This window comes from Globicephala melas, chromosome 16 (genome assembly GCF_963455315.2).
Source record: "Globicephala melas chromosome 16, mGloMel1.2, whole genome shotgun sequence".
NCBI classification, from domain to species: Eukaryota; Metazoa; Chordata; class Mammalia; order Artiodactyla; family Delphinidae; genus Globicephala; species Globicephala melas.
In genome coordinates, this window is record NC_083329.1 from 56,490,563 (window position 1) to 56,510,970 (window position 20,408).

General features: G+C 38.9%; 1 protein-coding gene across 1 annotated transcript in view; it reads right to left on the reverse strand.

Annotated features, from left to right (window-relative positions):
• Positions 1 to 20,408, reverse strand: part of LRMDA (leucine rich melanocyte differentiation associated) — a 1,109,211-nt gene that overhangs the window by 243,036 nt on the left and 845,767 nt on the right. Inside the window, exon 6 of the mRNA XM_060286382.1 lies at positions 153 to 237. Within this exon, the coding sequence (XP_060142365.1) occupies positions 153 to 237 (85 nt within the window). The remainder of the gene's footprint in view (positions 1 to 152; positions 238 to 20,408) is intronic.

The window sequence follows — 20,408 nt, forward strand, 5'->3', positions numbered from 1 at the left end:
CTAGGCTTGACAGGTATGGTTTTCTCATCAAGGACTTGAAAAGCACTGTGTTCCTTCCAAAGTGCCGAGACAGCAGTAATGAGCCCCGAGCTCCGCACAGGCCGGTGTCCCTCCCTGCAGCCACTGAGAGCAATAAAAAGCAGGGTTCCTACCTCGGTGACTGGTGAGTTCCCTGGAAGCAGAAGGCAGGGGTGTGTAGCGGCTCTTCGGAGAGGCGGCAACGCTGTCGCCGGAGGCCTGCGTGAAAAAAACCACACCGACATGAAGCCACACCAAACACTAAATACCTTCATTTACCCAACTTGTCTCCTCGGGATCTGGGTTTGGAGAAAATATTACGGACCAAGACTCTTCTTAGGAAGCAAGAGTTGTCTGTGTTGAGATAATATTCTGCTAAGTGTAGGGTCGATTACCAAGCTTCCAGGGGACTTGGTACAGGTGGAAGGGCTCTGACACAAGGGGATGGTTTGTTTACTGTGCTGAACTTCAAGGAGGAGGAGGCAAGGAGAAGTTGAAGGCAGGAAATGATGCAGACTTCGATTTCTGCCACAGGCCTCCTACCAATACTTCCCACAGATCGAATGTTCACTGTGCGGAGATTTCTATGGAAACCAGTGAAGAGGCTGAGCTTTGCCCCCAGGGTGGATGGGACAAACAAGCCTGGTTTACTGGACCCAGTGGCATGGAGATAATGGGAAGCTGAAGACAAAAGGCCTGGCAGCATGAAGTGACCCTAGAGAAGGATACAAACCATTGCAGACCCTGCAACTGGGGTTCTGGCTACATTTTACAATAGCACTGAAAAACCCATCTGAAATTTGAAATACAGTGGTCGTCGACAAAACTTTGCCATTTCAAAGTCTAAAAGAAAATATTCTGAAATCTATCTACGACGATGCTTTTTTTTAACTGTACACAAGGCTCTTTTAACCATTCGATTCTATATAGTGTGACGCAGGCTACTAACTCTCTTTCCCTAACACTACATCCATGGGGGCTAAGGCAGGAGGAAAGGACCACAGCCGGAGAGTCAGGTGTCACTCAGAGCTAATGACCAGTATGTCACATTCTGAGTGTGGCTGCGTGGAGTACGAAGCACCACCACTGCAATTCTTACTGAGACTTCTGAATCAAACACTACTTTTTTTTTTTTTTTAATATCCAAAAAAGAACATCTGCTAGGATCAAAATCCTAAGCTTACAACCTTTCCAAGCTTCATGAAAAAGTAAATTTCATTAATGCTACATTTTTCTTTCTGGAAAAGGAAATACATTCTATGGGATATATTTGCCCTGGTAGGAGGAGGCCTTTCCTCCAAAGAGATTATCGACATTATAGGAATCAAAACTAAGTAGGAGATTAGACCTACTTGCTAGAAAAACCCTTTAAACCCCGTTTCTGACATTTGAGATGTTTGATTAAGCAGCTTTCAGTGGAGACTTACAGAAAGAGTTCTGAATGCCACAAAAGCAGAAGCTCTGTCCCTAAGGTAGAGACAGATTTCGGGTAGCATTACTTCATCTCAGCAGCAAGAGAAATATATGGTGTTTAAAGTTTGATCCAAAGGTATTGGGTCTAGAAAGATCAAAGTTCAGTCACCAAGAAAAATGTTTTAAACAGTACCCAAGATTTGCAAGATACTGCATCATTAGACATTTAGGATGCTGCAACAATGTAAAAGAGTCAGCAATTAGATTAAAATTCAAACATTAGAATCACCAGGTGTTTCTCCATTTGGCATCAAGGTCTCCTGTTATCCCTACATGATAAATGAGACACAATGACATGTTCTGAATATGGCATCTATTCAATGCTCGAGGCAGGATATATGCGGCAGAGGAATGGGGAATGTCCTTCCACAAATCTACTGTACTTCCTCCATAAGAGGCCATAGCTTCTTTCTCTGTCAATGTTTCTACTCCACCTTGTTGCTAAAAAAAAGCCTAAAATTCCAGCATGAGTTTTAGGTTGCTATATTGTGATATTTCTTGGTGCTTTTAATCTCAATTTGGGCTGTTGACAACTTGATGACAGCTTTTCCTAAAATTACTGGAAGAAACTACCTTTCAGCAAATACCTCTGACGGGGAAAAACATACGAGTTTTGTAACCAAGAGTAAAATAGCGATTTAACTTTTATTTCCAATTGTAGTCAAAGCAAAAACTGTGTGGCTTGAGTTCTGTTTTGCAGTCATCATTCTTCGCCTAGCACTTAATTACTTTTCTGCTAAGTGTCCATTTATAAACTCAAGTCATGGAAAAGAACCCAGGAAGAGAACAATTTTGCAAACTATGCCTTTTGGTGAGACTTTCATGGCTGGATGTTGGGGAAAACCGCTACAAACCAAGGTTCTAACTACCAGTTCTTTGACTTGGCTTTTAGCAAAATGAACTCCATGTGATCTTTTCAATAGTGATGTTGAAAATTATGCTTAGAAGCATGATTCAGAAAAGCACAATTATCATATGAAAGAAATGGACAAGACAATGTCTTAAATTTGCATTCTACCTGCCCCAGAATAAAGAACTCCCCTTGAAACTGAAGCAATACACTCACAGTATATCAAGAATGAAATAACAGAAACATAAGTGGAAATATTTAATGTTTTCTTTTACCTGGATTAAGGAAGGATGCTTAAAATGGGAACAGGGAAATCAGGGTAAATCGGAATCCTAAGAACTACAAATAATTCTCTAATCTTTAAGTACTTGCCAAATTTTCTAACGACCTGTGGCAAAGAATTACTTTTACATTTTAAATCACCCGTTAGAGAATTTTTGCAACATCTACAATAAAATATTAGCATCCAGAATACCTATATCCCTAAATAAATAAAAATATAATAAAAAATGGGCAAAGGAAAACTCAGACAATTCAAAGAAGAGGAAACCTGAGTAGTCAATAAATAAAAGAGAAGATGGTCAAATTTACTAGTCCTAAAGGCAATGCAAATTAAAACAAGATGCAATTATTTTTTTGTCCATCATAGTTGGCAAACTTTTAAGTCTCACAATAGCGAGTGCTACAGAGAATGAAGGACAACAAATCTCAACCTCTCATCCTTTGCCAGTGGGAACGTACATTGGTTCAACTACGCAGGAGAGTAGCTTAGCAATATCTAATAAAATTGAAAACTGGTACTGCAATTCCCTTTAAAATATATACGATGGAAAATTTTACTCAGGTCTGTAAGGTGGAACATAGAACAATGTTTATTGCAGCATTATTTACAACAGAACAAATTGGAAATAATTCAAATGTCTATCAATGAGGAAAATCGATAAATAAAATGTTGTATATTCACATGACAGAATAATATTTAGCACTTAAGAGCAATAAAGCTGATTTATATATCTCAATTTGAGTAGCTCTAAAAATTTAATAAAAAGTGAAAATGCAAGTTGCAGAATGATAAATATAGAGCAATATTATTTATGTATACGTGTAGTTCTTTGATCTCATATGTGTATACGGAAAGGTCTAAAAATTATAAAAGTTATACACTAAATTCATGAAAATGGTTGCCTCTACCACAGGGCACAGGAATAGGACTGGGGCTAATGGGAAAGAGGGTGAGCTTCAATTTTACAGATAAGGTTTATTTCTTTTATTGAAAGATAAGACATGAAAAAAAATGTCAAGATATTAGAAAATACAAACCCTGTATGGTAGCTGAACATCCTCATTACTTTTCAAACTTTTCTACATTTTTGCAATTTCTCAGAATTAAACATGAAAATTGAAAAAACAGACTCCTATTTTCTCTCTGATCCATAAGTCCTATGTTGATATAAACCCATAATTAGAGGAAATTTCCTCTAACAATTTTCTAGTACTTGCCCAACATGGATTCAGGTCATCTCTGGTTGGCTTTTTGTGATGAAATATCCCATTTCTAATTCTTCCAAAGCTACTGAGTATGACAATAGAATGGAAAAAGCCAATAAGCAGTAGTAACTATAAATTCCCCCTTCACACCAAGGCCTGAAATGCTCGTTCCAGCCCGGTAAGCCCTTCTGCTTAAGATCTGCCAAAGCATACTGAAGGTTTCTGTACTTGTCTCCTACTCACAATTGGAGAGTTGCTAATAATTTTTTAAACTCACATCAATAATGACAATGGTCACTAATATACTGTGCTTTGCAATTTCTATAACGCAGGAAGGAAGGAAGAACTTTGGCAACCTCATTGGAAAAGACTGAATGAAAGTACAGTACAAGAGATTTGCAAAGTGAGAATTTCACTCTGCGGTTCCAGAAAACAAATGTCTTTAGATGAATGTGTAAAATTCGAGCCCCCTCCCATTGGGTGCGTTCCCTGAAAACCTGCATTCCAGTGGATATTTCTGAACATCATGGATGCCCGGAAGGAACATGATACAGACCACAGGAGGAGAGATTTGGCAGGCTTCAAGACAAGAAGGGGGCAGCTACAAAGTTGTTTAATAGTCATAAATCTCCCACTATTTTTCACAAAATACCATCTAAGACCACAGCTCCACAACTCATTCCCCATCACTCAGCTCAAGTGGAGCGCTCTGGCATGCTCACTCACCCTTAAATCATACACTGCATAAAGTGATCCCAGGTCTGGGAAATTTGTCAGCCTCTTTCAAGTAAAAGCAATCTTCGCTTTTCATCACAATTCATTCCCTGAAACTGTGGTATAAAGCTGACTCTTCTAAAAACATTTATTTTCTCTCATAAGAAAAAGTATCACTCATTTATTATTAAGGATTTAATAAACACCTACTATATGCCAGGCCCTGTGTAGAGAATACCAAGAAAAATAAAATGAGGACCTTGGCTGCATTCCCAACTCATCAAAAAGAATAAGAAGGAGAAATTAGAATCATGATTAATGCTGGTTAGTAAGAGTCACCAACTCAAAGCCTGATCCCCATACTCTGCATCATCACAGAATTTTGACCCTGACCTCTATGATGACAGCTGAACACTTGGACCAGTAATTACATCCTTGCTTATTTCTTCTTCATACTAACAGAGAACTTTCAAGATTAACTCTACTAACTTTCCAAGATTAACTATACTGTTACCCTTGTACCCAACATGCTGCTAGAAAGACAGAAAGAAGTCAATGCATAATGCTTGAATGAATAAAACATTTTAATGTCAAAGAGAAAACTATACACCATGATTGTAATTCAACACAAAAGTATAGGCCAAGTTGCCAGAATCAGAGGTAAAGACTTGACAGCATCTCAAGGATTAAGTTAAAAGCCACAGAACCGGCCTAAGGTGGAGTCTTCCCACTTGCTCACATGTGAAGGCACCAGGCCTTTCAGTGTGAGGACAGACAGAAAGCCTCCACCACAGACCCACTGTGCTGGAAATGACAGACAGGTGGGGGAACAGGAAAACCATATACTGGTCCAGAGCCAGAAGCCAAAAAACTGAGAGAAAAAAAGGCGGTATGGTGGGATGAGGATGAGCCAGGAACCAAGGGACCAAGAAAGGGCCCAAATGGGCAAAAGGAAGAGTGAAAAAGAGCTGAGCATTCAGCTGACTGATGGAGGTGAGGGGTAATTCAGAGCAGAAGTCAGTCAAAGAAGGGTTGGGGTGAGGGGGAGGGTTGTGCCGAAGGCTCTCGGGAAGGCTCTCAGGAAGCCCTTTGCAGGCAAAACAGCCTCCAGAGTTTGCCACTGTTTGTATCTGATCTACAGGGGGTCCAGTTCTGCCAGTGCCTAAAAGGCCATCAGGCCCAGAGCTGTAGTTCTGAAATGTTTATGAGAGGAAGGCAGGAAGGAAGGAAAAGAAACAGGAATGGAAAACAGGAAGCAAGGGCTATAGACTGGGCATTTTTTGGACCTTTACACAAATAATCAAATTACGGAATGTCAGAGCTGTAAAAGACCTTTTCAATCATCGAGAGTGGTGGTTTCCAAAATACTTTTAGCAGACACTCATATAACAAGAAAAAATAAAACAACATAAATACTGGGCATTATGGAAATATTCATAATTACATGTGGTAACCAAATATAATATAAAAGAGATAAATATGCAAAATTTTTATTACACAAAATTCAGTGAACACAGTTAATATAAGAATAGTACATCCACTACGATTTTTAACAACATAAAATTTATAACGGGTAAAAGTTAATAAGCAGAGATTGAAAGATTTTTGTGAATAATGTGGTTTGGGAGGATTTAATTTTTAAATTCTATTTAATGGTGCCATTGCTTCTGGCAGTTTAAAATATTTAAAAATTAAAATCCTACAAGGGCAGATCTGAAACAACACATTTTCCAACAAGTATCTTTCCAATCTCTCCCATCAAAGGGCAAGGAGAAGCAGCAGAAGGAGGGACAGTAGGAGTTAAGGAGGAAGGAGATGGGGGGTAGAAAAGAAAGGAGGCACGGGGTGGGATAGGAACAAATGTTTCTTGAATGCATTCTAAGTCTAATGGTTTTCCAATGTGTCAGTATATCCTATTATTACTCTCATGTGAGAAAAAAGAAAACTGAGGCATGGAAAGGATAAGTCACATGTCCAAGACTACACAGTTCTAAAATCCAGAGTGGGATTAAAAACCAACTCAGGAGGACCTGCGTGGAAGGGTGAGAGGCAGCACATTGGAAAGGAGGGCCTCTGGAGTGTGGAATTCCGGAGTTTGGAGCCGTGTGGCTGACAGGGGCTTAGTGTTCCGGCCAGGTGTCAAGCCTGTGCCGCTGAGGTGGGAGAGCCGAGTGCAGAACATTGGTCCACCAGAGACCTCTGAGCTCCAGGTAATATCAAATGGCGAAAGCTCTCCCAGAGATCCCCATCCCAATGTTAAGACTCAGCTCCACTCAACAAACAGCAAGCTACGGTGCTGGACACCCTATGCCAAACAACTAGCAAGACAGGAACACAATCCCACCCATTAGGAGAGAAGTTGCCTAAACTCATAATAAGGTCACAGACACCCCAAAACCCCAACCCCCAGATGTGTTCCTGCCCACAAGAAAGACAAGATCCAGCCTCATCCACCAGAACACAGGCACTAGTCCTCTCTGCCAGGAAGACTACACAGCCCACTGAACCAACCTTAGCCACTGGGGGCAGACACCAAAAATAACAGCAACTAAGAACCTGCAGCCTGCGAAAAGGAGACTCCAAACACAGTAAGCTAAGCAAAACGAGAAGACAGAGAAACACACAGCAGATGAAGGAGCAAGGCAAAAACCCACCAGACCTAACAAATGAAGATGAAATAACCTGAAAAATAATTCAGAGTAATGATAGTAAAGATGCTCCAAAATCTTGGAAATAGAATGGAGAAAATACAAGAAACGTTTAACAAGGACCTAGAGGAACTAAAGAGCAAACAAATAATGATGAAAAACACAATAAATGAAATTAAAAATTCTCTAGAAGGAATCAATAGCAGAATAACTGAGTCAGAAGAACGGATAAGTAACCTGGAAGATAAAATAGTGGAAATATCTACTGCAGAGCAGAATAAAGAAAAAAGAATGAAAAGAATTGAGGACAGTCACAGAGACCTCTGGGACAACATTAAACGCACCAACATTCGAATTATAGGGGTCCCAGAAGAAGAAGAGAAAAAGAAAGGGACTGAGAAAATATTTGAAGAGATTATAGTTGAAAACTTCCCTAATATGGGAAAGGGAACAGTTAATCAAGTCCAGGAAGCACAGAGAGTCCCATACAGGATAAATCCAAGGAGAAACAACCAAGACACATATTAATCAAGCTATCAAAAATTAAATACAAAGAAAATACAGCAGCAAGGGAAAAACAACAAATAACATACAAGGGAATCCCCATACGGTTAACAGCTAAACTTTCAGCAAGAACTCTGCAAGCCAGAAGGGAGTGGGAAGACATATTTAAAGTGATGAAAGGGAAAAGCCTACAACCAAGATTATTCTACCCAGCAAGGATCTCATTCAGATTCCACGGAGAAATTACAACCTTTACAGACAAGCAAAAGCTAAGAGAGCTCAGCACCGCCAAACCAGCTTCACAACAAATGCTAAAGGAACTTCTCTAGGCAGGAAACACAAGAAAAGGAAAAGACCTACAATAACAAACCCAAAACAATTAAGAAAATGGTAATAGAACATACATATGGATAATTACCTTAAATATAAATGGATTATGCTCCCATCAAAAGACATAGACTGGCTGAATGGATACAAAAACAAGACCCATATATATGCTGTCTACAAGAGACCACTTCAGACATAGGGACACATACAGACTTAAAGTGAGGGGATGGAAAAAGATATTCCATGCAAATGGAAATCAAAAAAAACCTGGAGGAGCAATTCTCGTATCAGACAAAATAGACTTTAAAATAAAGACTATTACAAGACACAAAGAAGGACACTACATAATGATCAAGAGATCTGTCCAAGAAGAAGATATAACAATTGTAAATATTTATGCACCCAACACATGAGCACCTCAATACATAAGGCAAATGCTAACAGCCACAAAAGGGGAAATTGACAGTGACACAATCATAGTACGGGACTTTAACACCCCACTTTCACCAATGGACAGATCATCCAAAATGAAAATAAAGAAGGAAACACAGCTTTAAATGATACATTAACAACATAGACTTAATTGATATTTATAGGACATTCCACCCAAAAACAACAGAATACACTTTCTTCTCAAGTGCTCATGGAATATTCTCCAGGATAGATCATATCTTAGGTCACAAATCAAGCCTTGGTAAATTTAAGAAAACTGAAATCATATCAAGTATCTTTTCTGACCACAATGCTATGAGACTAGATATCAATTACAGGAAAAAAATCTGTAAAAAATACAAACATATGGAAGCTAAACAAAACACTACTAAATAACCAAGAGATCACTGAAGAAATCAAAGAGAAAATAAAAAAATACCTAGAAATGAATGACAATGAAAACACGACGACCCAGAAACTATGGGATGCAGCAAAAACAGTTCTAAGAGGGAAGTTTATAGCAATACAATCCTACCTCAAGAAACAAGAAACATCTCAAATAAAAAACCTAAGCTTATACCTAAAGCAATTAGAAAAAGAAGAACAAAAAATCCCCAAAGTTAGCAGAAGGAAAGAAATCATAAAGATCAGATCAGAAATAAATGAAAAAGAAAAGAAGGAAATAATAGCAAACATCAATAAAACTAAAACCTGGTTCTTTGAGAAGATAAACAAAATTGATAAACCATTAGCCAACTCATCAAGAAAAAAAGGTAGAACAGTCAAATCAATAGAATTAGAAATGAAAAAGGAGAAGTAACAATTGACACTGCAGAAATACAAATGATCATAAGACATTACTACAAGCAACTATATGCCAATAAAATGGACAACCTGGAAGAAATGGACAAACTCTTACAAAAGCACAACCTTCTGAGACTGAAGCAGGAAGAAATAGAAAATATAAACAGACCAATCACAAGCACTGAATTTGAGACTGTGATTAAAAATCTTCCAACAAACAAAAGCCCAGGACCAGGCGGCTTCACAAGTGAATTCTATCAAAGCTTTAGAGAAGAGCTAACACCTATCCTTCTCAAATTCTTCCAACATACACAGAGGGAGGAACACTCCCAAACTCATTCTACGAGGCCACCATCACCCTGATACCAAAACCAGACAAAGATGTCACAAAGAAAGAAAACTACAGGCCAATATCACTGATGAACATAGATGCAAAACTCCTCAACAAAATACTAGCAAACAGAATCCAACAGCACATTAAAATGATCATACACCATGATCAAGTGGGGTTTATCTCAGGAATGCAAGGATTCTTCAATATAGGGAAATCAATCAATGTGATACACCATATTAAAAAATTGAAGGAGAAAAACCATATGATCATCTCAATAGATGCAGAAAAAGCTTTCAACAAAATTCAACACCCATTTATGATAAAAAACCCTGCAGAAAGTAGGCATAGAGGGAACTTACCTCAACATAATAAAGGCCATATATGACAAACCCACAGCCAACATTGTTCTCAGTGGTGAGAAACTGAAACCATTTCCTCTAAGACCCGGAACAAGACATAGCTGTCCACTCTCACCACTATTATTCAACATAGTTTTGGAAGTTTTAGCCACAGCAATCAGAGAAGAAAAAGAAATAAAAGGAATCCAAATCGGAAAAGAAGAAGTAAAGCTGTCACTGTTTGCAGATGACATACTATACATAGAGAATCCTAAAGATGCTACCAGAAAACTACTAGAGCTAATCAATGAAGCCAGTAAAGCAGCAGGATACAAAATTATGCACAGAAATCTCTTGCATTCCTATACACTAATGATGAAAACTCTGAAAGAGAAATGAAGCAAACACTTCCACTTACCATTGCGACAAAAAGAATAAAATACCTAGGAATAAACCTACTTAAGGAGACAAAAGACCTGTATGCAGAAAACTATAAGACACTGATGAAACTAATTAAAGATGATACAAACAGATGAAGAGATATACCATGTTCTTGGATTGGAAGAATCAACATTGTGAAAATGACTATACTACCCAAAGCAATCTACAGATTCAACACAATCCCCATCAAACTACCAATGGCATTTTTCACAGAACTAGAACACAACATTTCAAAATTTGTATGGAAACACAAAAGACCCCGAATAGCCAAAGCAATCTTGAGAAAGAAAAACGGAGCTGGACGAATCAAGCTCCTGGTCTTCAGACTATACTACAAAGCTACAGTAATCAAGACAGTATGGTACTGGCACAAAAACAGAAATATAGATCAATGGAACAGGATAGAAAGCCCAGAGGTAAACCCACGCACATATGGTCACCCTATTTTTGATAAAGGAGGAAAGAATATACAATGGAGAAAACACAATTTCTCAATAAGTGGTGCTGGGAAAAGTGGACAGCTACATGTAAAAGAATGAAATGAGAACACTCCCTAACACCATACGTAAAAATAAACTCAAAATGGATTGAAGATCTAAATGTAAGGCCAGACATTATAAAACTCTTAGAGGAAAACATTGGCAGAACATTCACTCTATGACATAAATCACAGCAAGATCCTTTTTGACCCACCTCCTAGAGAAATGGAAATAAAAACAAAAATAAACAAGTTGGATCTAATGAAACTTAAGAGCTCTTGCACAGCAAAGGAAACCATAAACAAGACCAAAGACAACCCTCAGAATGGGAGAAAAGATTTGCAAATGAAGCAACAGACAAAGGATTAGTCTCCAAAATTTACAAGCAGCTCATGCAGCTCAATATCAAAAAAACAAACAACCCAATCCAAAAATGGGCAGAAGAACTAAATAGACATTTCTCCAGAGACGACATACAGATTGCCAACAAACACGTGAAAGGTTGCTCAACATCACTAACCATTAGAGAAATGCAAATCAAAACTACAATGGGGTATCACCTCACACCAGTCACAATGGCCATCATCAAAAAATCTACAAACAATAAATGCTGGAGAGGGTGTGGAGAAAAGAGAACCCTCTTACACTGTTGGTGAGAATGTATATTGATACAGCCACTATGGAGAACAGTATGGAGGTTCCTTAAAAAACTAAAAATAGAACAATTATAAGACCCAGCAATCCCACTCCTGGGCATATACCCTGAGAAAACCATAATTCAGAAAGAGTCATGGACCACAATGTTCATTGCAGCTCTATTTACAATAGACAGGACATGGAAGCAACCTAAGTGTCCATCGACAGATGAACGGATAAAGAAGATGTGGCACGTATATACAAGGGAATATTACTCAGCCATGAAAAGAAACAAAGCTGAGTTATTTGTAGTGAGGTGGATGGACCTGGAGACTGTCATACAGAGTGATGTAGTCAGAAAGAGAAAAATAAATACCGTATGCTAACACATATATATGGAATCTTGAAAAAAAAAAGGTTATGAAGAACCTAGGGGCAGGACAGGGATAAAGATACAGATGTAGACAATGGCCTTGAGGATACGGGGAGGGGGAAGGGTAAGCTGGGACGAAGTGAGAGAGTGGCATGGACATATATACACTACCAAATGTAAAATAGCTAGCTAGTGGGAAGCAGCCGCATAGCACAGGGAGATCATCTCAGTGCTTTGTAACCACCTAGAGGGGTGGGATAGGGAGGGTGGGAGGGAGATGCAAGAGGGAGGAGATATGGGAATATATGTATGTGTACAGCTTATTCACTTTGTTATAAAGCAGAAACTAACACACCATTGTAAAGCAATTATACTCCAATAAAGATGTTAAAAAAGAAATCAAAAAAAGAAAACCAAGTCAGCCTGACCCATAAATTTCAAGAGGTTTCCCCAGCGCCACAGCCTCTCAACAGCAGAGGCCCCAGATCTTTGTCATACTCCACTCCTGGCCATCATCCACTTTGCCTCACACCACTGTCAACTGGGCACTTGTCTGGTCCCTTCTGCAGGACTGTCAACTTCAAGAGCACAGGGGCCAACACCTGTATTGATAGTGAATGCCTTGCAGCTCCTAACAAAGCAACTTCTCCAAGCATTAAGAAAGGGTTATCAAGTGAGAGGGAGTTTACTAATAGCATGGGCAATTTTAAAGGCAGAATATCCAATCTTTAAAGAAACAAATAATCATCTTTGACCACAGAAATATGATGGAGCACAAGTTAATATTTTACCGTTAATTATTAATCCCTGCTGAGGATTTAGTTTGTGTCATATGTTCAAACAGAATGTAATCAGAATGTAATGTATTACAACCTCCAAGTAATGAGGGTAATGAGGGTGTACACATGGTTTTGTGTGTGTATCACATATCTTGTGTGCTAATTCCATGGAGGCATTTTAAGCACACTCTTTCATTTAACTATCTCAACAACCTTAAGGAGTATCATTATTACTATCACTTTATAGATAAGGCAGTCGGGATTTAGAGAGGTTAAATAACTTGCCCAAGAGCACCTATCTAGCATGTGGGGAATTTAGAATTCCAACCAACGCATCTTGATTTCACAGCCTGAATCCCAACAACTGTGCAATGAACTCGATGCTCAAAGGTGCCTGGCGAAGAAAAACTCCCTGGGTTTAGTACATATACTAAGACAGGTTATATATTTCTAGTAAGATATGATTAAATTCATGTGAATATGCAACATGTTTTGTGGTCTGGCGTATACATAAAACCATTAAGTTATTTATTAAAAATAATTGACGATGCAATGTAGACATAAGAGCGCTTCAGATCTCTTTAGCCCTTTGGGGTTGACATAACCAATGGTGTCTATGGTCAACCTCTACCAGCTCATAAAAACCAATGGTTAAAATTTCAGAAATGCTGTATTTAAGTTGCTAAACACAGCCATTGTTTAAAATTCAATTATATACACTTGCGATTGGATAAATTTAAAGGGTATTATGTAACCAAACTCAGTACTTTCCAATTATTTTACACAACTTTGCTACTATTTATGTTCTTGAAAGTATTCATGTCTATTATATCTACATAGTGTAAATACTATATAATGATATGCTATAATGATATGCTTCTAATGATATGAGATACTTCGTATCTCTTCCCATCTCTTCAGTGATGTCACTTTGGTAGCCTGACATCAGCCATGATAAGAGTATTTACAGCAGAAACTGGCAAATGCTACAAATTAGGGATTTATTATCTTGATTTTTTTTTAACTTAAGAAAATGATGGAAACATGTTAATTACACAGATTAAACTTAAAAGTTATGTTGTGTCTGTAGGTATTACATTGTGAATAGCACCAAAAAGTTGAGGAAATATTCTTCAAATATTCAAAAATCATTATCTGATTCAGTAAAGAAGTAGCTCATGCCATTGACAAAAGAGTAAAGTTCTGACATACTCAGTAAGAAAAAAATATAGTTGACGTTCATGTCAGAACTACACTTAATCATCAATTGCAACCTTACGTTGGCAATGGATATGAAAGTTTGGCCAAAATATTTGGTGAGACTGAATTAGCTGAATAGAATTTATAACAAAAAGGATTATATATTTAATTTTATTTGTAAATTGTGTGCTTCTCACCCTTTATATACATAAAGATTACAATAAGCTTATGGACACATTTATATGCGTAATGTTTTTTTCCAGAGAGCTGGTTGTTAAATATTTCCAGCACACTACTACATATAACCCTTATTATATAATGTCTAAGGTATGTTTGGGGCTATAGAGAAAAGGATAGTTAAGAAAAAAGCTAATTAAGCTTCAAAGATTCTGTCTTCAACTTATTTGATGTCTGATGTCTTACTGACTAAGACTGAGATCCAAGCTCCATCCGGCTACATGACCTTGGGTATTAAGCTCTTAAAGCTATACTTTCCTCCACTGTAAAATGGTAATAACCATAATAGTCATGATGATGGTCATGATGATGATAGTTAAAAATTGCTAACACTTACTTGTGCTTACTTTGTGTCTGGGACTATGGTAAACACATTCCATATATTAATTTTATTCAATTTTTACAACAGTTCCATGAGGCAGTTCTGATTCCTATTCCTGTTTTACAGATGAGGAAAACTGAGGCCCAGAGAAATTAAGCAGGTTCTTGGGTTACTAGTATGTAGCAGAGCTGGGCCACAAAGCCAGGTAGCTTGTCTCCAGTGGCTACTGCCTTAACCATTATGACACTATATGACCTTTCTTCCCATTAAAGGCAAAGAATAAATAAGGTGAGAGATGAAGATCTTAGCATTGCTCGTTAAATATTAACGTACTTTTACTTTACTCCAATTTTGCATAACATCTTACCTCTTCAACTAGATTTCAGTTTCTTGAGAGGGAGGGCTACGGTTTTATGGCTTCTACCTTTCATAGGAGCTGCAACAGGGACATGCACACTACGTGTAATCAAATTATTTATTACTTGAATAGACTCTACTCCTCACTTGCCAAGCAGAAAAGCACTACTGAGATCCCTTCTGAGGGCAAAAGTAGTGAGATCTTTAGCCTAGTTACAATCTGGATTCATCCACAGATTCCCGGCATTATTGTGATGGTCTGTCTTTAGTAAATAACTACATATGGCATTTCTCATCTGGGTTTGTAGGGTTGTCTTAGAAATGATATTATGTCATGGTAGTCTTACAGGGTTGATTTATTTTGGCTTAAAAGAAGGAACTTGCCTCATGTGTCTCTCTTCCTCTCACAGAGTTTTTTTATTCTCAAGGGCTATAGGTCAAGTTCTGTCCTTGGAACCAAAGTAGTTTTCCAAAATGAGGTGGAGCCAGCTATGTCAAGCTGGGCCAGCTCTGCTGTCAGTGCCTTTCCCAAATACATCAGACTCTCTGCTTGTAAAAATAAATTGATACCAATGCAAGAAATTTATTAGGAGATGACAGCACGGTTCATAATGGAAATATGGAAAAAACATCATCCTTCAAAACTGACAGTTTATCCATCATGCCTCAGATTCCTGAGATAGAAGCAGGCACTGTCACATACAATCTGCTGAGGACACATCTTCTTGGATTTCCTTATGACAGGAAACTCTGAAATAATCCAGAAGAAGGGAAGGACTTGTGCTGCCCTTAATGTGCTCAGCCATAAATTTTTAGTAATAGCAGAAGAAACATGTGGCCAAGGAAATGAATGATGGGGGAAATCAGGAGGCCTGGAATTCTCAAATGGCCCCTTCTTTTCTCTCGGGGGTGATGAACTGGGACAGGGGTCAGAGAGGGTTACTGCACTGCTGTGAGGGACATCAATACCCTGTTATGTATAAGTAAAGCCAACAGGTGGCAGGGCACCACTGCAGACACACCACAGTTGGCCCAGCTTCAGGTCTGGTGATCAGGTCACCTTGCCCCGCTAACTTTCCAACTGTGGTTATTTCTCTTAGCTAGTTCTTTGTATTGATAACCTTGAGACAATTTAGGAGGGCCATTTTAATTAGGAATAAATGCAAGGATATTCGTGGGAATCAGAAGAGGCCTGACTTTGCAGGCTTAATAAGGTGACCTACCCAACCCTGTATGAAATAATTGTGTATTGTATTAAAAGCCACTTTGGAAAATAAAAGAGTGGTAGTAAACTGGAATGAAATGAGCATGATATTAAGGGGAAAAATATTCACTGCCAATTTTATGGGGCCTTAAAATATTTATGTTCTAAACTTGCATTCTTTGGAGATTTGCTGCGTGTTGCTAGAACTAGGGAACTTTTTAAATGAGATACATGTCTATTTTTAGAATTTACAGATCTTTTTTAGCAAAAATAGAAAGTCATAAATGTGAAATGGAAACCTAAACAAGGCTAGTACAGCATTAAGGGTCTTATAGTCTTTTGTTAAAGTCTTTATTGAATTTGTTACAATATTTCCTCTGTTTTATGTTTTGGTTTTTTGGTCACGAGGCATGTGGGATCTCAGCTCCCCGACCAGGGATCAAACCAGCACCCCCTGCATTGGAAGGTAAAGTATTAACCACTGGACCGCCAGGAGTCCCACGGTCTTATATTCTTAATTCGCTCTTTATACTGGAAAAATAAAAGCACGGGAAATTTTATTTAAACGTGAATAATATGCAAGGAATCTTTGAGGTCAGTTTCTATTTGATTAACGTACAGAGACACCAGCACAAATATGATATCCCAAATAAACTTGGGTTTTGTTGCATTTGTTGTGTTGTGTGGATAGGAACAGGGTATGTGGGTTCTTGGGTTACTTAAACACAGAGTCAAATACAGGGTTTTAATCCACTGCCCAAAATAAATACCTAAGAACATCAGGGAAATAAATTACATGTCTTTATTCATAGGTAACAGGGTTTGAAAAACAGCGACACTGAATCCTTCTTTAAATGCTCTCATCCTCTGAAAGAGGCAAATGAACTTCTAATTGTTCACATTTGTTTCGGCCAATCTTCCTGGTTCCCTGTCTCGAGAAAGACCTAAAACTCTGTTCACTTTACATATCCAAATTAAATATATCTGTTTTATTTTGCTTTCTATATAAGTGCGTGCCAGCATGACTTAACATTCATCCAGTTTATTTCAATACTAGTGGAAAACAAGTCATTTTTCAGTTTAATGAGTAGCATCAGTGTCTGACTTTTAACCAAAAACGTGACCTTAAACTTGAGGGGTATCACCAGAAGGCACATTTTCAAATTATTTTTCTATCAGAGGTTATGAACACGGCTTCCCAAATTACTGTGACAGCTGTGAGGGGAAAGCCTGCATTACACGTAGAGCAGCTTAAAACAAAACTCAGACCTAACAAAATGGTAGTTTCATTTGCGAACAAGAAAAAGGGGATGGAGAAAAAAGCATGAACCATATGGGAGGAGGAAAAAAAAACAAACAAACCTCCTTTGAGCTTTAGGCAACAGGAGAAAAGAATCATGTAAAGCAGCTGAAATTCCCATACTTTTCTGTTACTACCATTTTTGTTTCCAAATCATTCTAAAATGGGAAGGTGAAGGCTGAGCATTACTGATTCAAAAAAACTCCAAGAGGACATCTGCTATTTCTTCCTTATTAAGGATGATGGAGTATAACTGATGTGTCTAGTGCCTGGCCAATTCCAACTTTTTGAGAATTCTGCTTAATGTGTGGACATTATTTTTGGACTACTGAACGTCGGAAAATAATGAGCCGGCATTCAGCTTTGGTGAATAAGGTCCTGAATTTTCATCTAAAAGCAGTTTTGAGTTATTGCTGTAGATAAGGTGCAACTGTGCAAGGGAATTTTATCCATGTTTCTCCCATGAATCATAAATGAGGAAAAAAATTACCGTCTAAATTGCACTTAAAAGGAATAAAGTCTTTTCATGTCATACATGATTTATCAAAATGATCTCATTTTAAGGGTACTGTGGTGTATCTTGATTAATCACATTAGGAAGCGTGATGAATGGCCTCTTTAATGGTAACACAGGATTTATTGGCAACATCCCGACTTGAACCAGAAGGGTAAGAAGTAAAATATACAATAGATAGCTAATACAGACAGGGTGTCACTAATGCTCTGACTTGTTTTAAGATTACACGGGGAGCCTTAGTTTCAGGGGATTCTGAAACCTCCAGGTGGTGGAGAGCAATCAAGTGTTGCACTGGAACTTGGACACAACCATGATTAGACTGTAACCCTTCCCTAACCTGTTGCAACCCAAGTAAAACCGTCCACTCTGCTGGACCACAAAGAGAAGGAGTGTGTGCAATCTGGACAAATAACGGAAATTCCTAGTAGGAAGAGGTGGACACTGCCTTTTGAGATCAGCGCTCCCACCCTTCTCGCCCTATTTCAATATCCTCTTCACATTTCGCTTTAATATCCTAAATGCCTTTTTTTTTTTTTTCCAGCCTGCTCTAGTGTGCTCCCACTAATTTCCTCTAAGGCTGACAGATCAGAGGTTTTCCTCGAACTGTTCCTTTTAGAGCTGAGGAACCCTCCTCGTAATCCTGCTGCTTGTCTGCAATTAATCCTTCCAGTTGTCACATTATTACTACCACCACCCACAGACAGAGGAAGCCCCGACCCACTGGACACTGGCTCCCGACTGAAGCTTCAAAGGTGCCAATCACACCCTACTCAGAAAGGTGCCTGCTGTCAGCATCAGAGGTTTCCATTCTCTCCTCCCCGCTGATCAAACATTCTTCCTCAGAAGATTAATTCAGAGTCTCCGCCCATTTCCTCCCAGATCCTCTTTCCCTTTTTGGTTTACCCAACGATCCATCTTTGCTTCGCAAAGGGAAGCCACGGATAATAGAAGCCCTTTCAAAACAAAAGCTGGGCAAAGGCAAATTTAAGTCCCAGCTGTTATCAACTTTTTTATTTTTTTTAAACTCATTTAAACACCTTAAGGCAGTGAGGATTAGGGCCTGGCCTGAAATGCCATTCTTTGATCAAAGACCCCAAGACTTTACACAAACATAATCACAAGGCGATGGATGCGTCTCAGCAGGCTGAATTGATTTGTTTGACCGCAGCGCCGGGATGGGTTAGAAAAGCTGCACACTGGTTTTCCCAACTCCCAGCGTATTTGTATCACCAGGCCAAGTGACGTAGAAATTATCTATTTTCTTACATCTTAACTGGAGCAAAGTCATCTGCAGATTCAGACATACCTATGGGGAGAGGATGCAGTGAGAAGGGAATGTGGGCGGTGTGGGTGCCTGCTAGAGCCTGTTCCATCCTGGGGTAGGGAGCAGAGGTGAAAGCTCCAAAAAGGGAGGTGAGAAGGAAGCAGCTCCACTGTCTCTGATGTGGAGTGAAAGTGTGACTTCCCAGACAAAAACCTGTGTTTACATTACCCAATGCTACTGGAATCTTCTCTAGTCGCTTAGTAACCCCAGTTACCAGTCCCTATTAAAGGGGCCTTTGAAGGAGAAAACAGCAGGACCTTCCATGTGACTCATTCGCCAGGTCCCTCACCATCTATCAACGTCTTTCAGGACCACAGGCCAGGACCGACTAACAGTAAAATCTTCAAGAAGGGGTTTGGAGATGGCCGATAACAAATTCTTGTACTGAATCATGGCGCAATAGGGTTTACACTTGCCATACGTATCTAGTAGTAAATAATTCTGAAGTTGCATAATAAAGAAAATACGTAATGTGAAGGTTGAAGGGACAATTGAAAATCAACATTCAAGCCTAGGGAGATGTCTTTATAAAGAGATTGTTTTCTTTTGATTTTTGGGGGTTTGGGGCAGGTTGTTATTCATACTACAGAGAGACTGTCAGAAAATGAATTTGCGGTCATATATAATGAAGAATTCTTGACTGTTATGACTATGTTGGGGCAAGTGACCACACATTTCCAGAGTAGGTTATAGAATCTCCCTTGTTGAACAGTTTGGAAAGAAAAGATTACCTTTTTGATTGTAAAATGATACAATCCAATTCAAAGTTCTTTAGGAAAATAAATGGGGAGGAGGGACTTTATGGAGTCCAAAGGTCCGTAGTTTCAGGTATGGTTGGAGCCAGGTGTTCAAACTTATCATTAGGGCTTCCTATCTCTTAGCTTTGTCCTCCTCCATGCCAGCTTCAGTTTCTCCACCGGGTGACTTACCAGGAGCTTTGGATCTACATGAGACCATCTTCAAAGACAATAGAAAGAACCTCTGTTGCCTGAAAGTTCCAAGCAAAATCTGGGAATCCATGGTTTGTGTTGGGTTACGTGTCCCTCCCTGAATGAATCTCTGTGGTCAGGAAAAGGAACACTCTGCTCAACTGAGCCTGAATCGTGGTCCGTTCCTAGTGCTGGGGCAGCAACTGGCCTCCCAGAGCACTATAGATTCAAGGTAGGTGGGTGGTGACCCCCCAGAGATAAACCTGTTCTAGAATACAGTGTAATGTACACCCTAAAGGCCAAAAGAGCAAATTCTCCTTCAAAAGCAGACAAATTCCTACGTAAGTCTTTTGGAGCCCCTCACTGCATACTAGAGACAT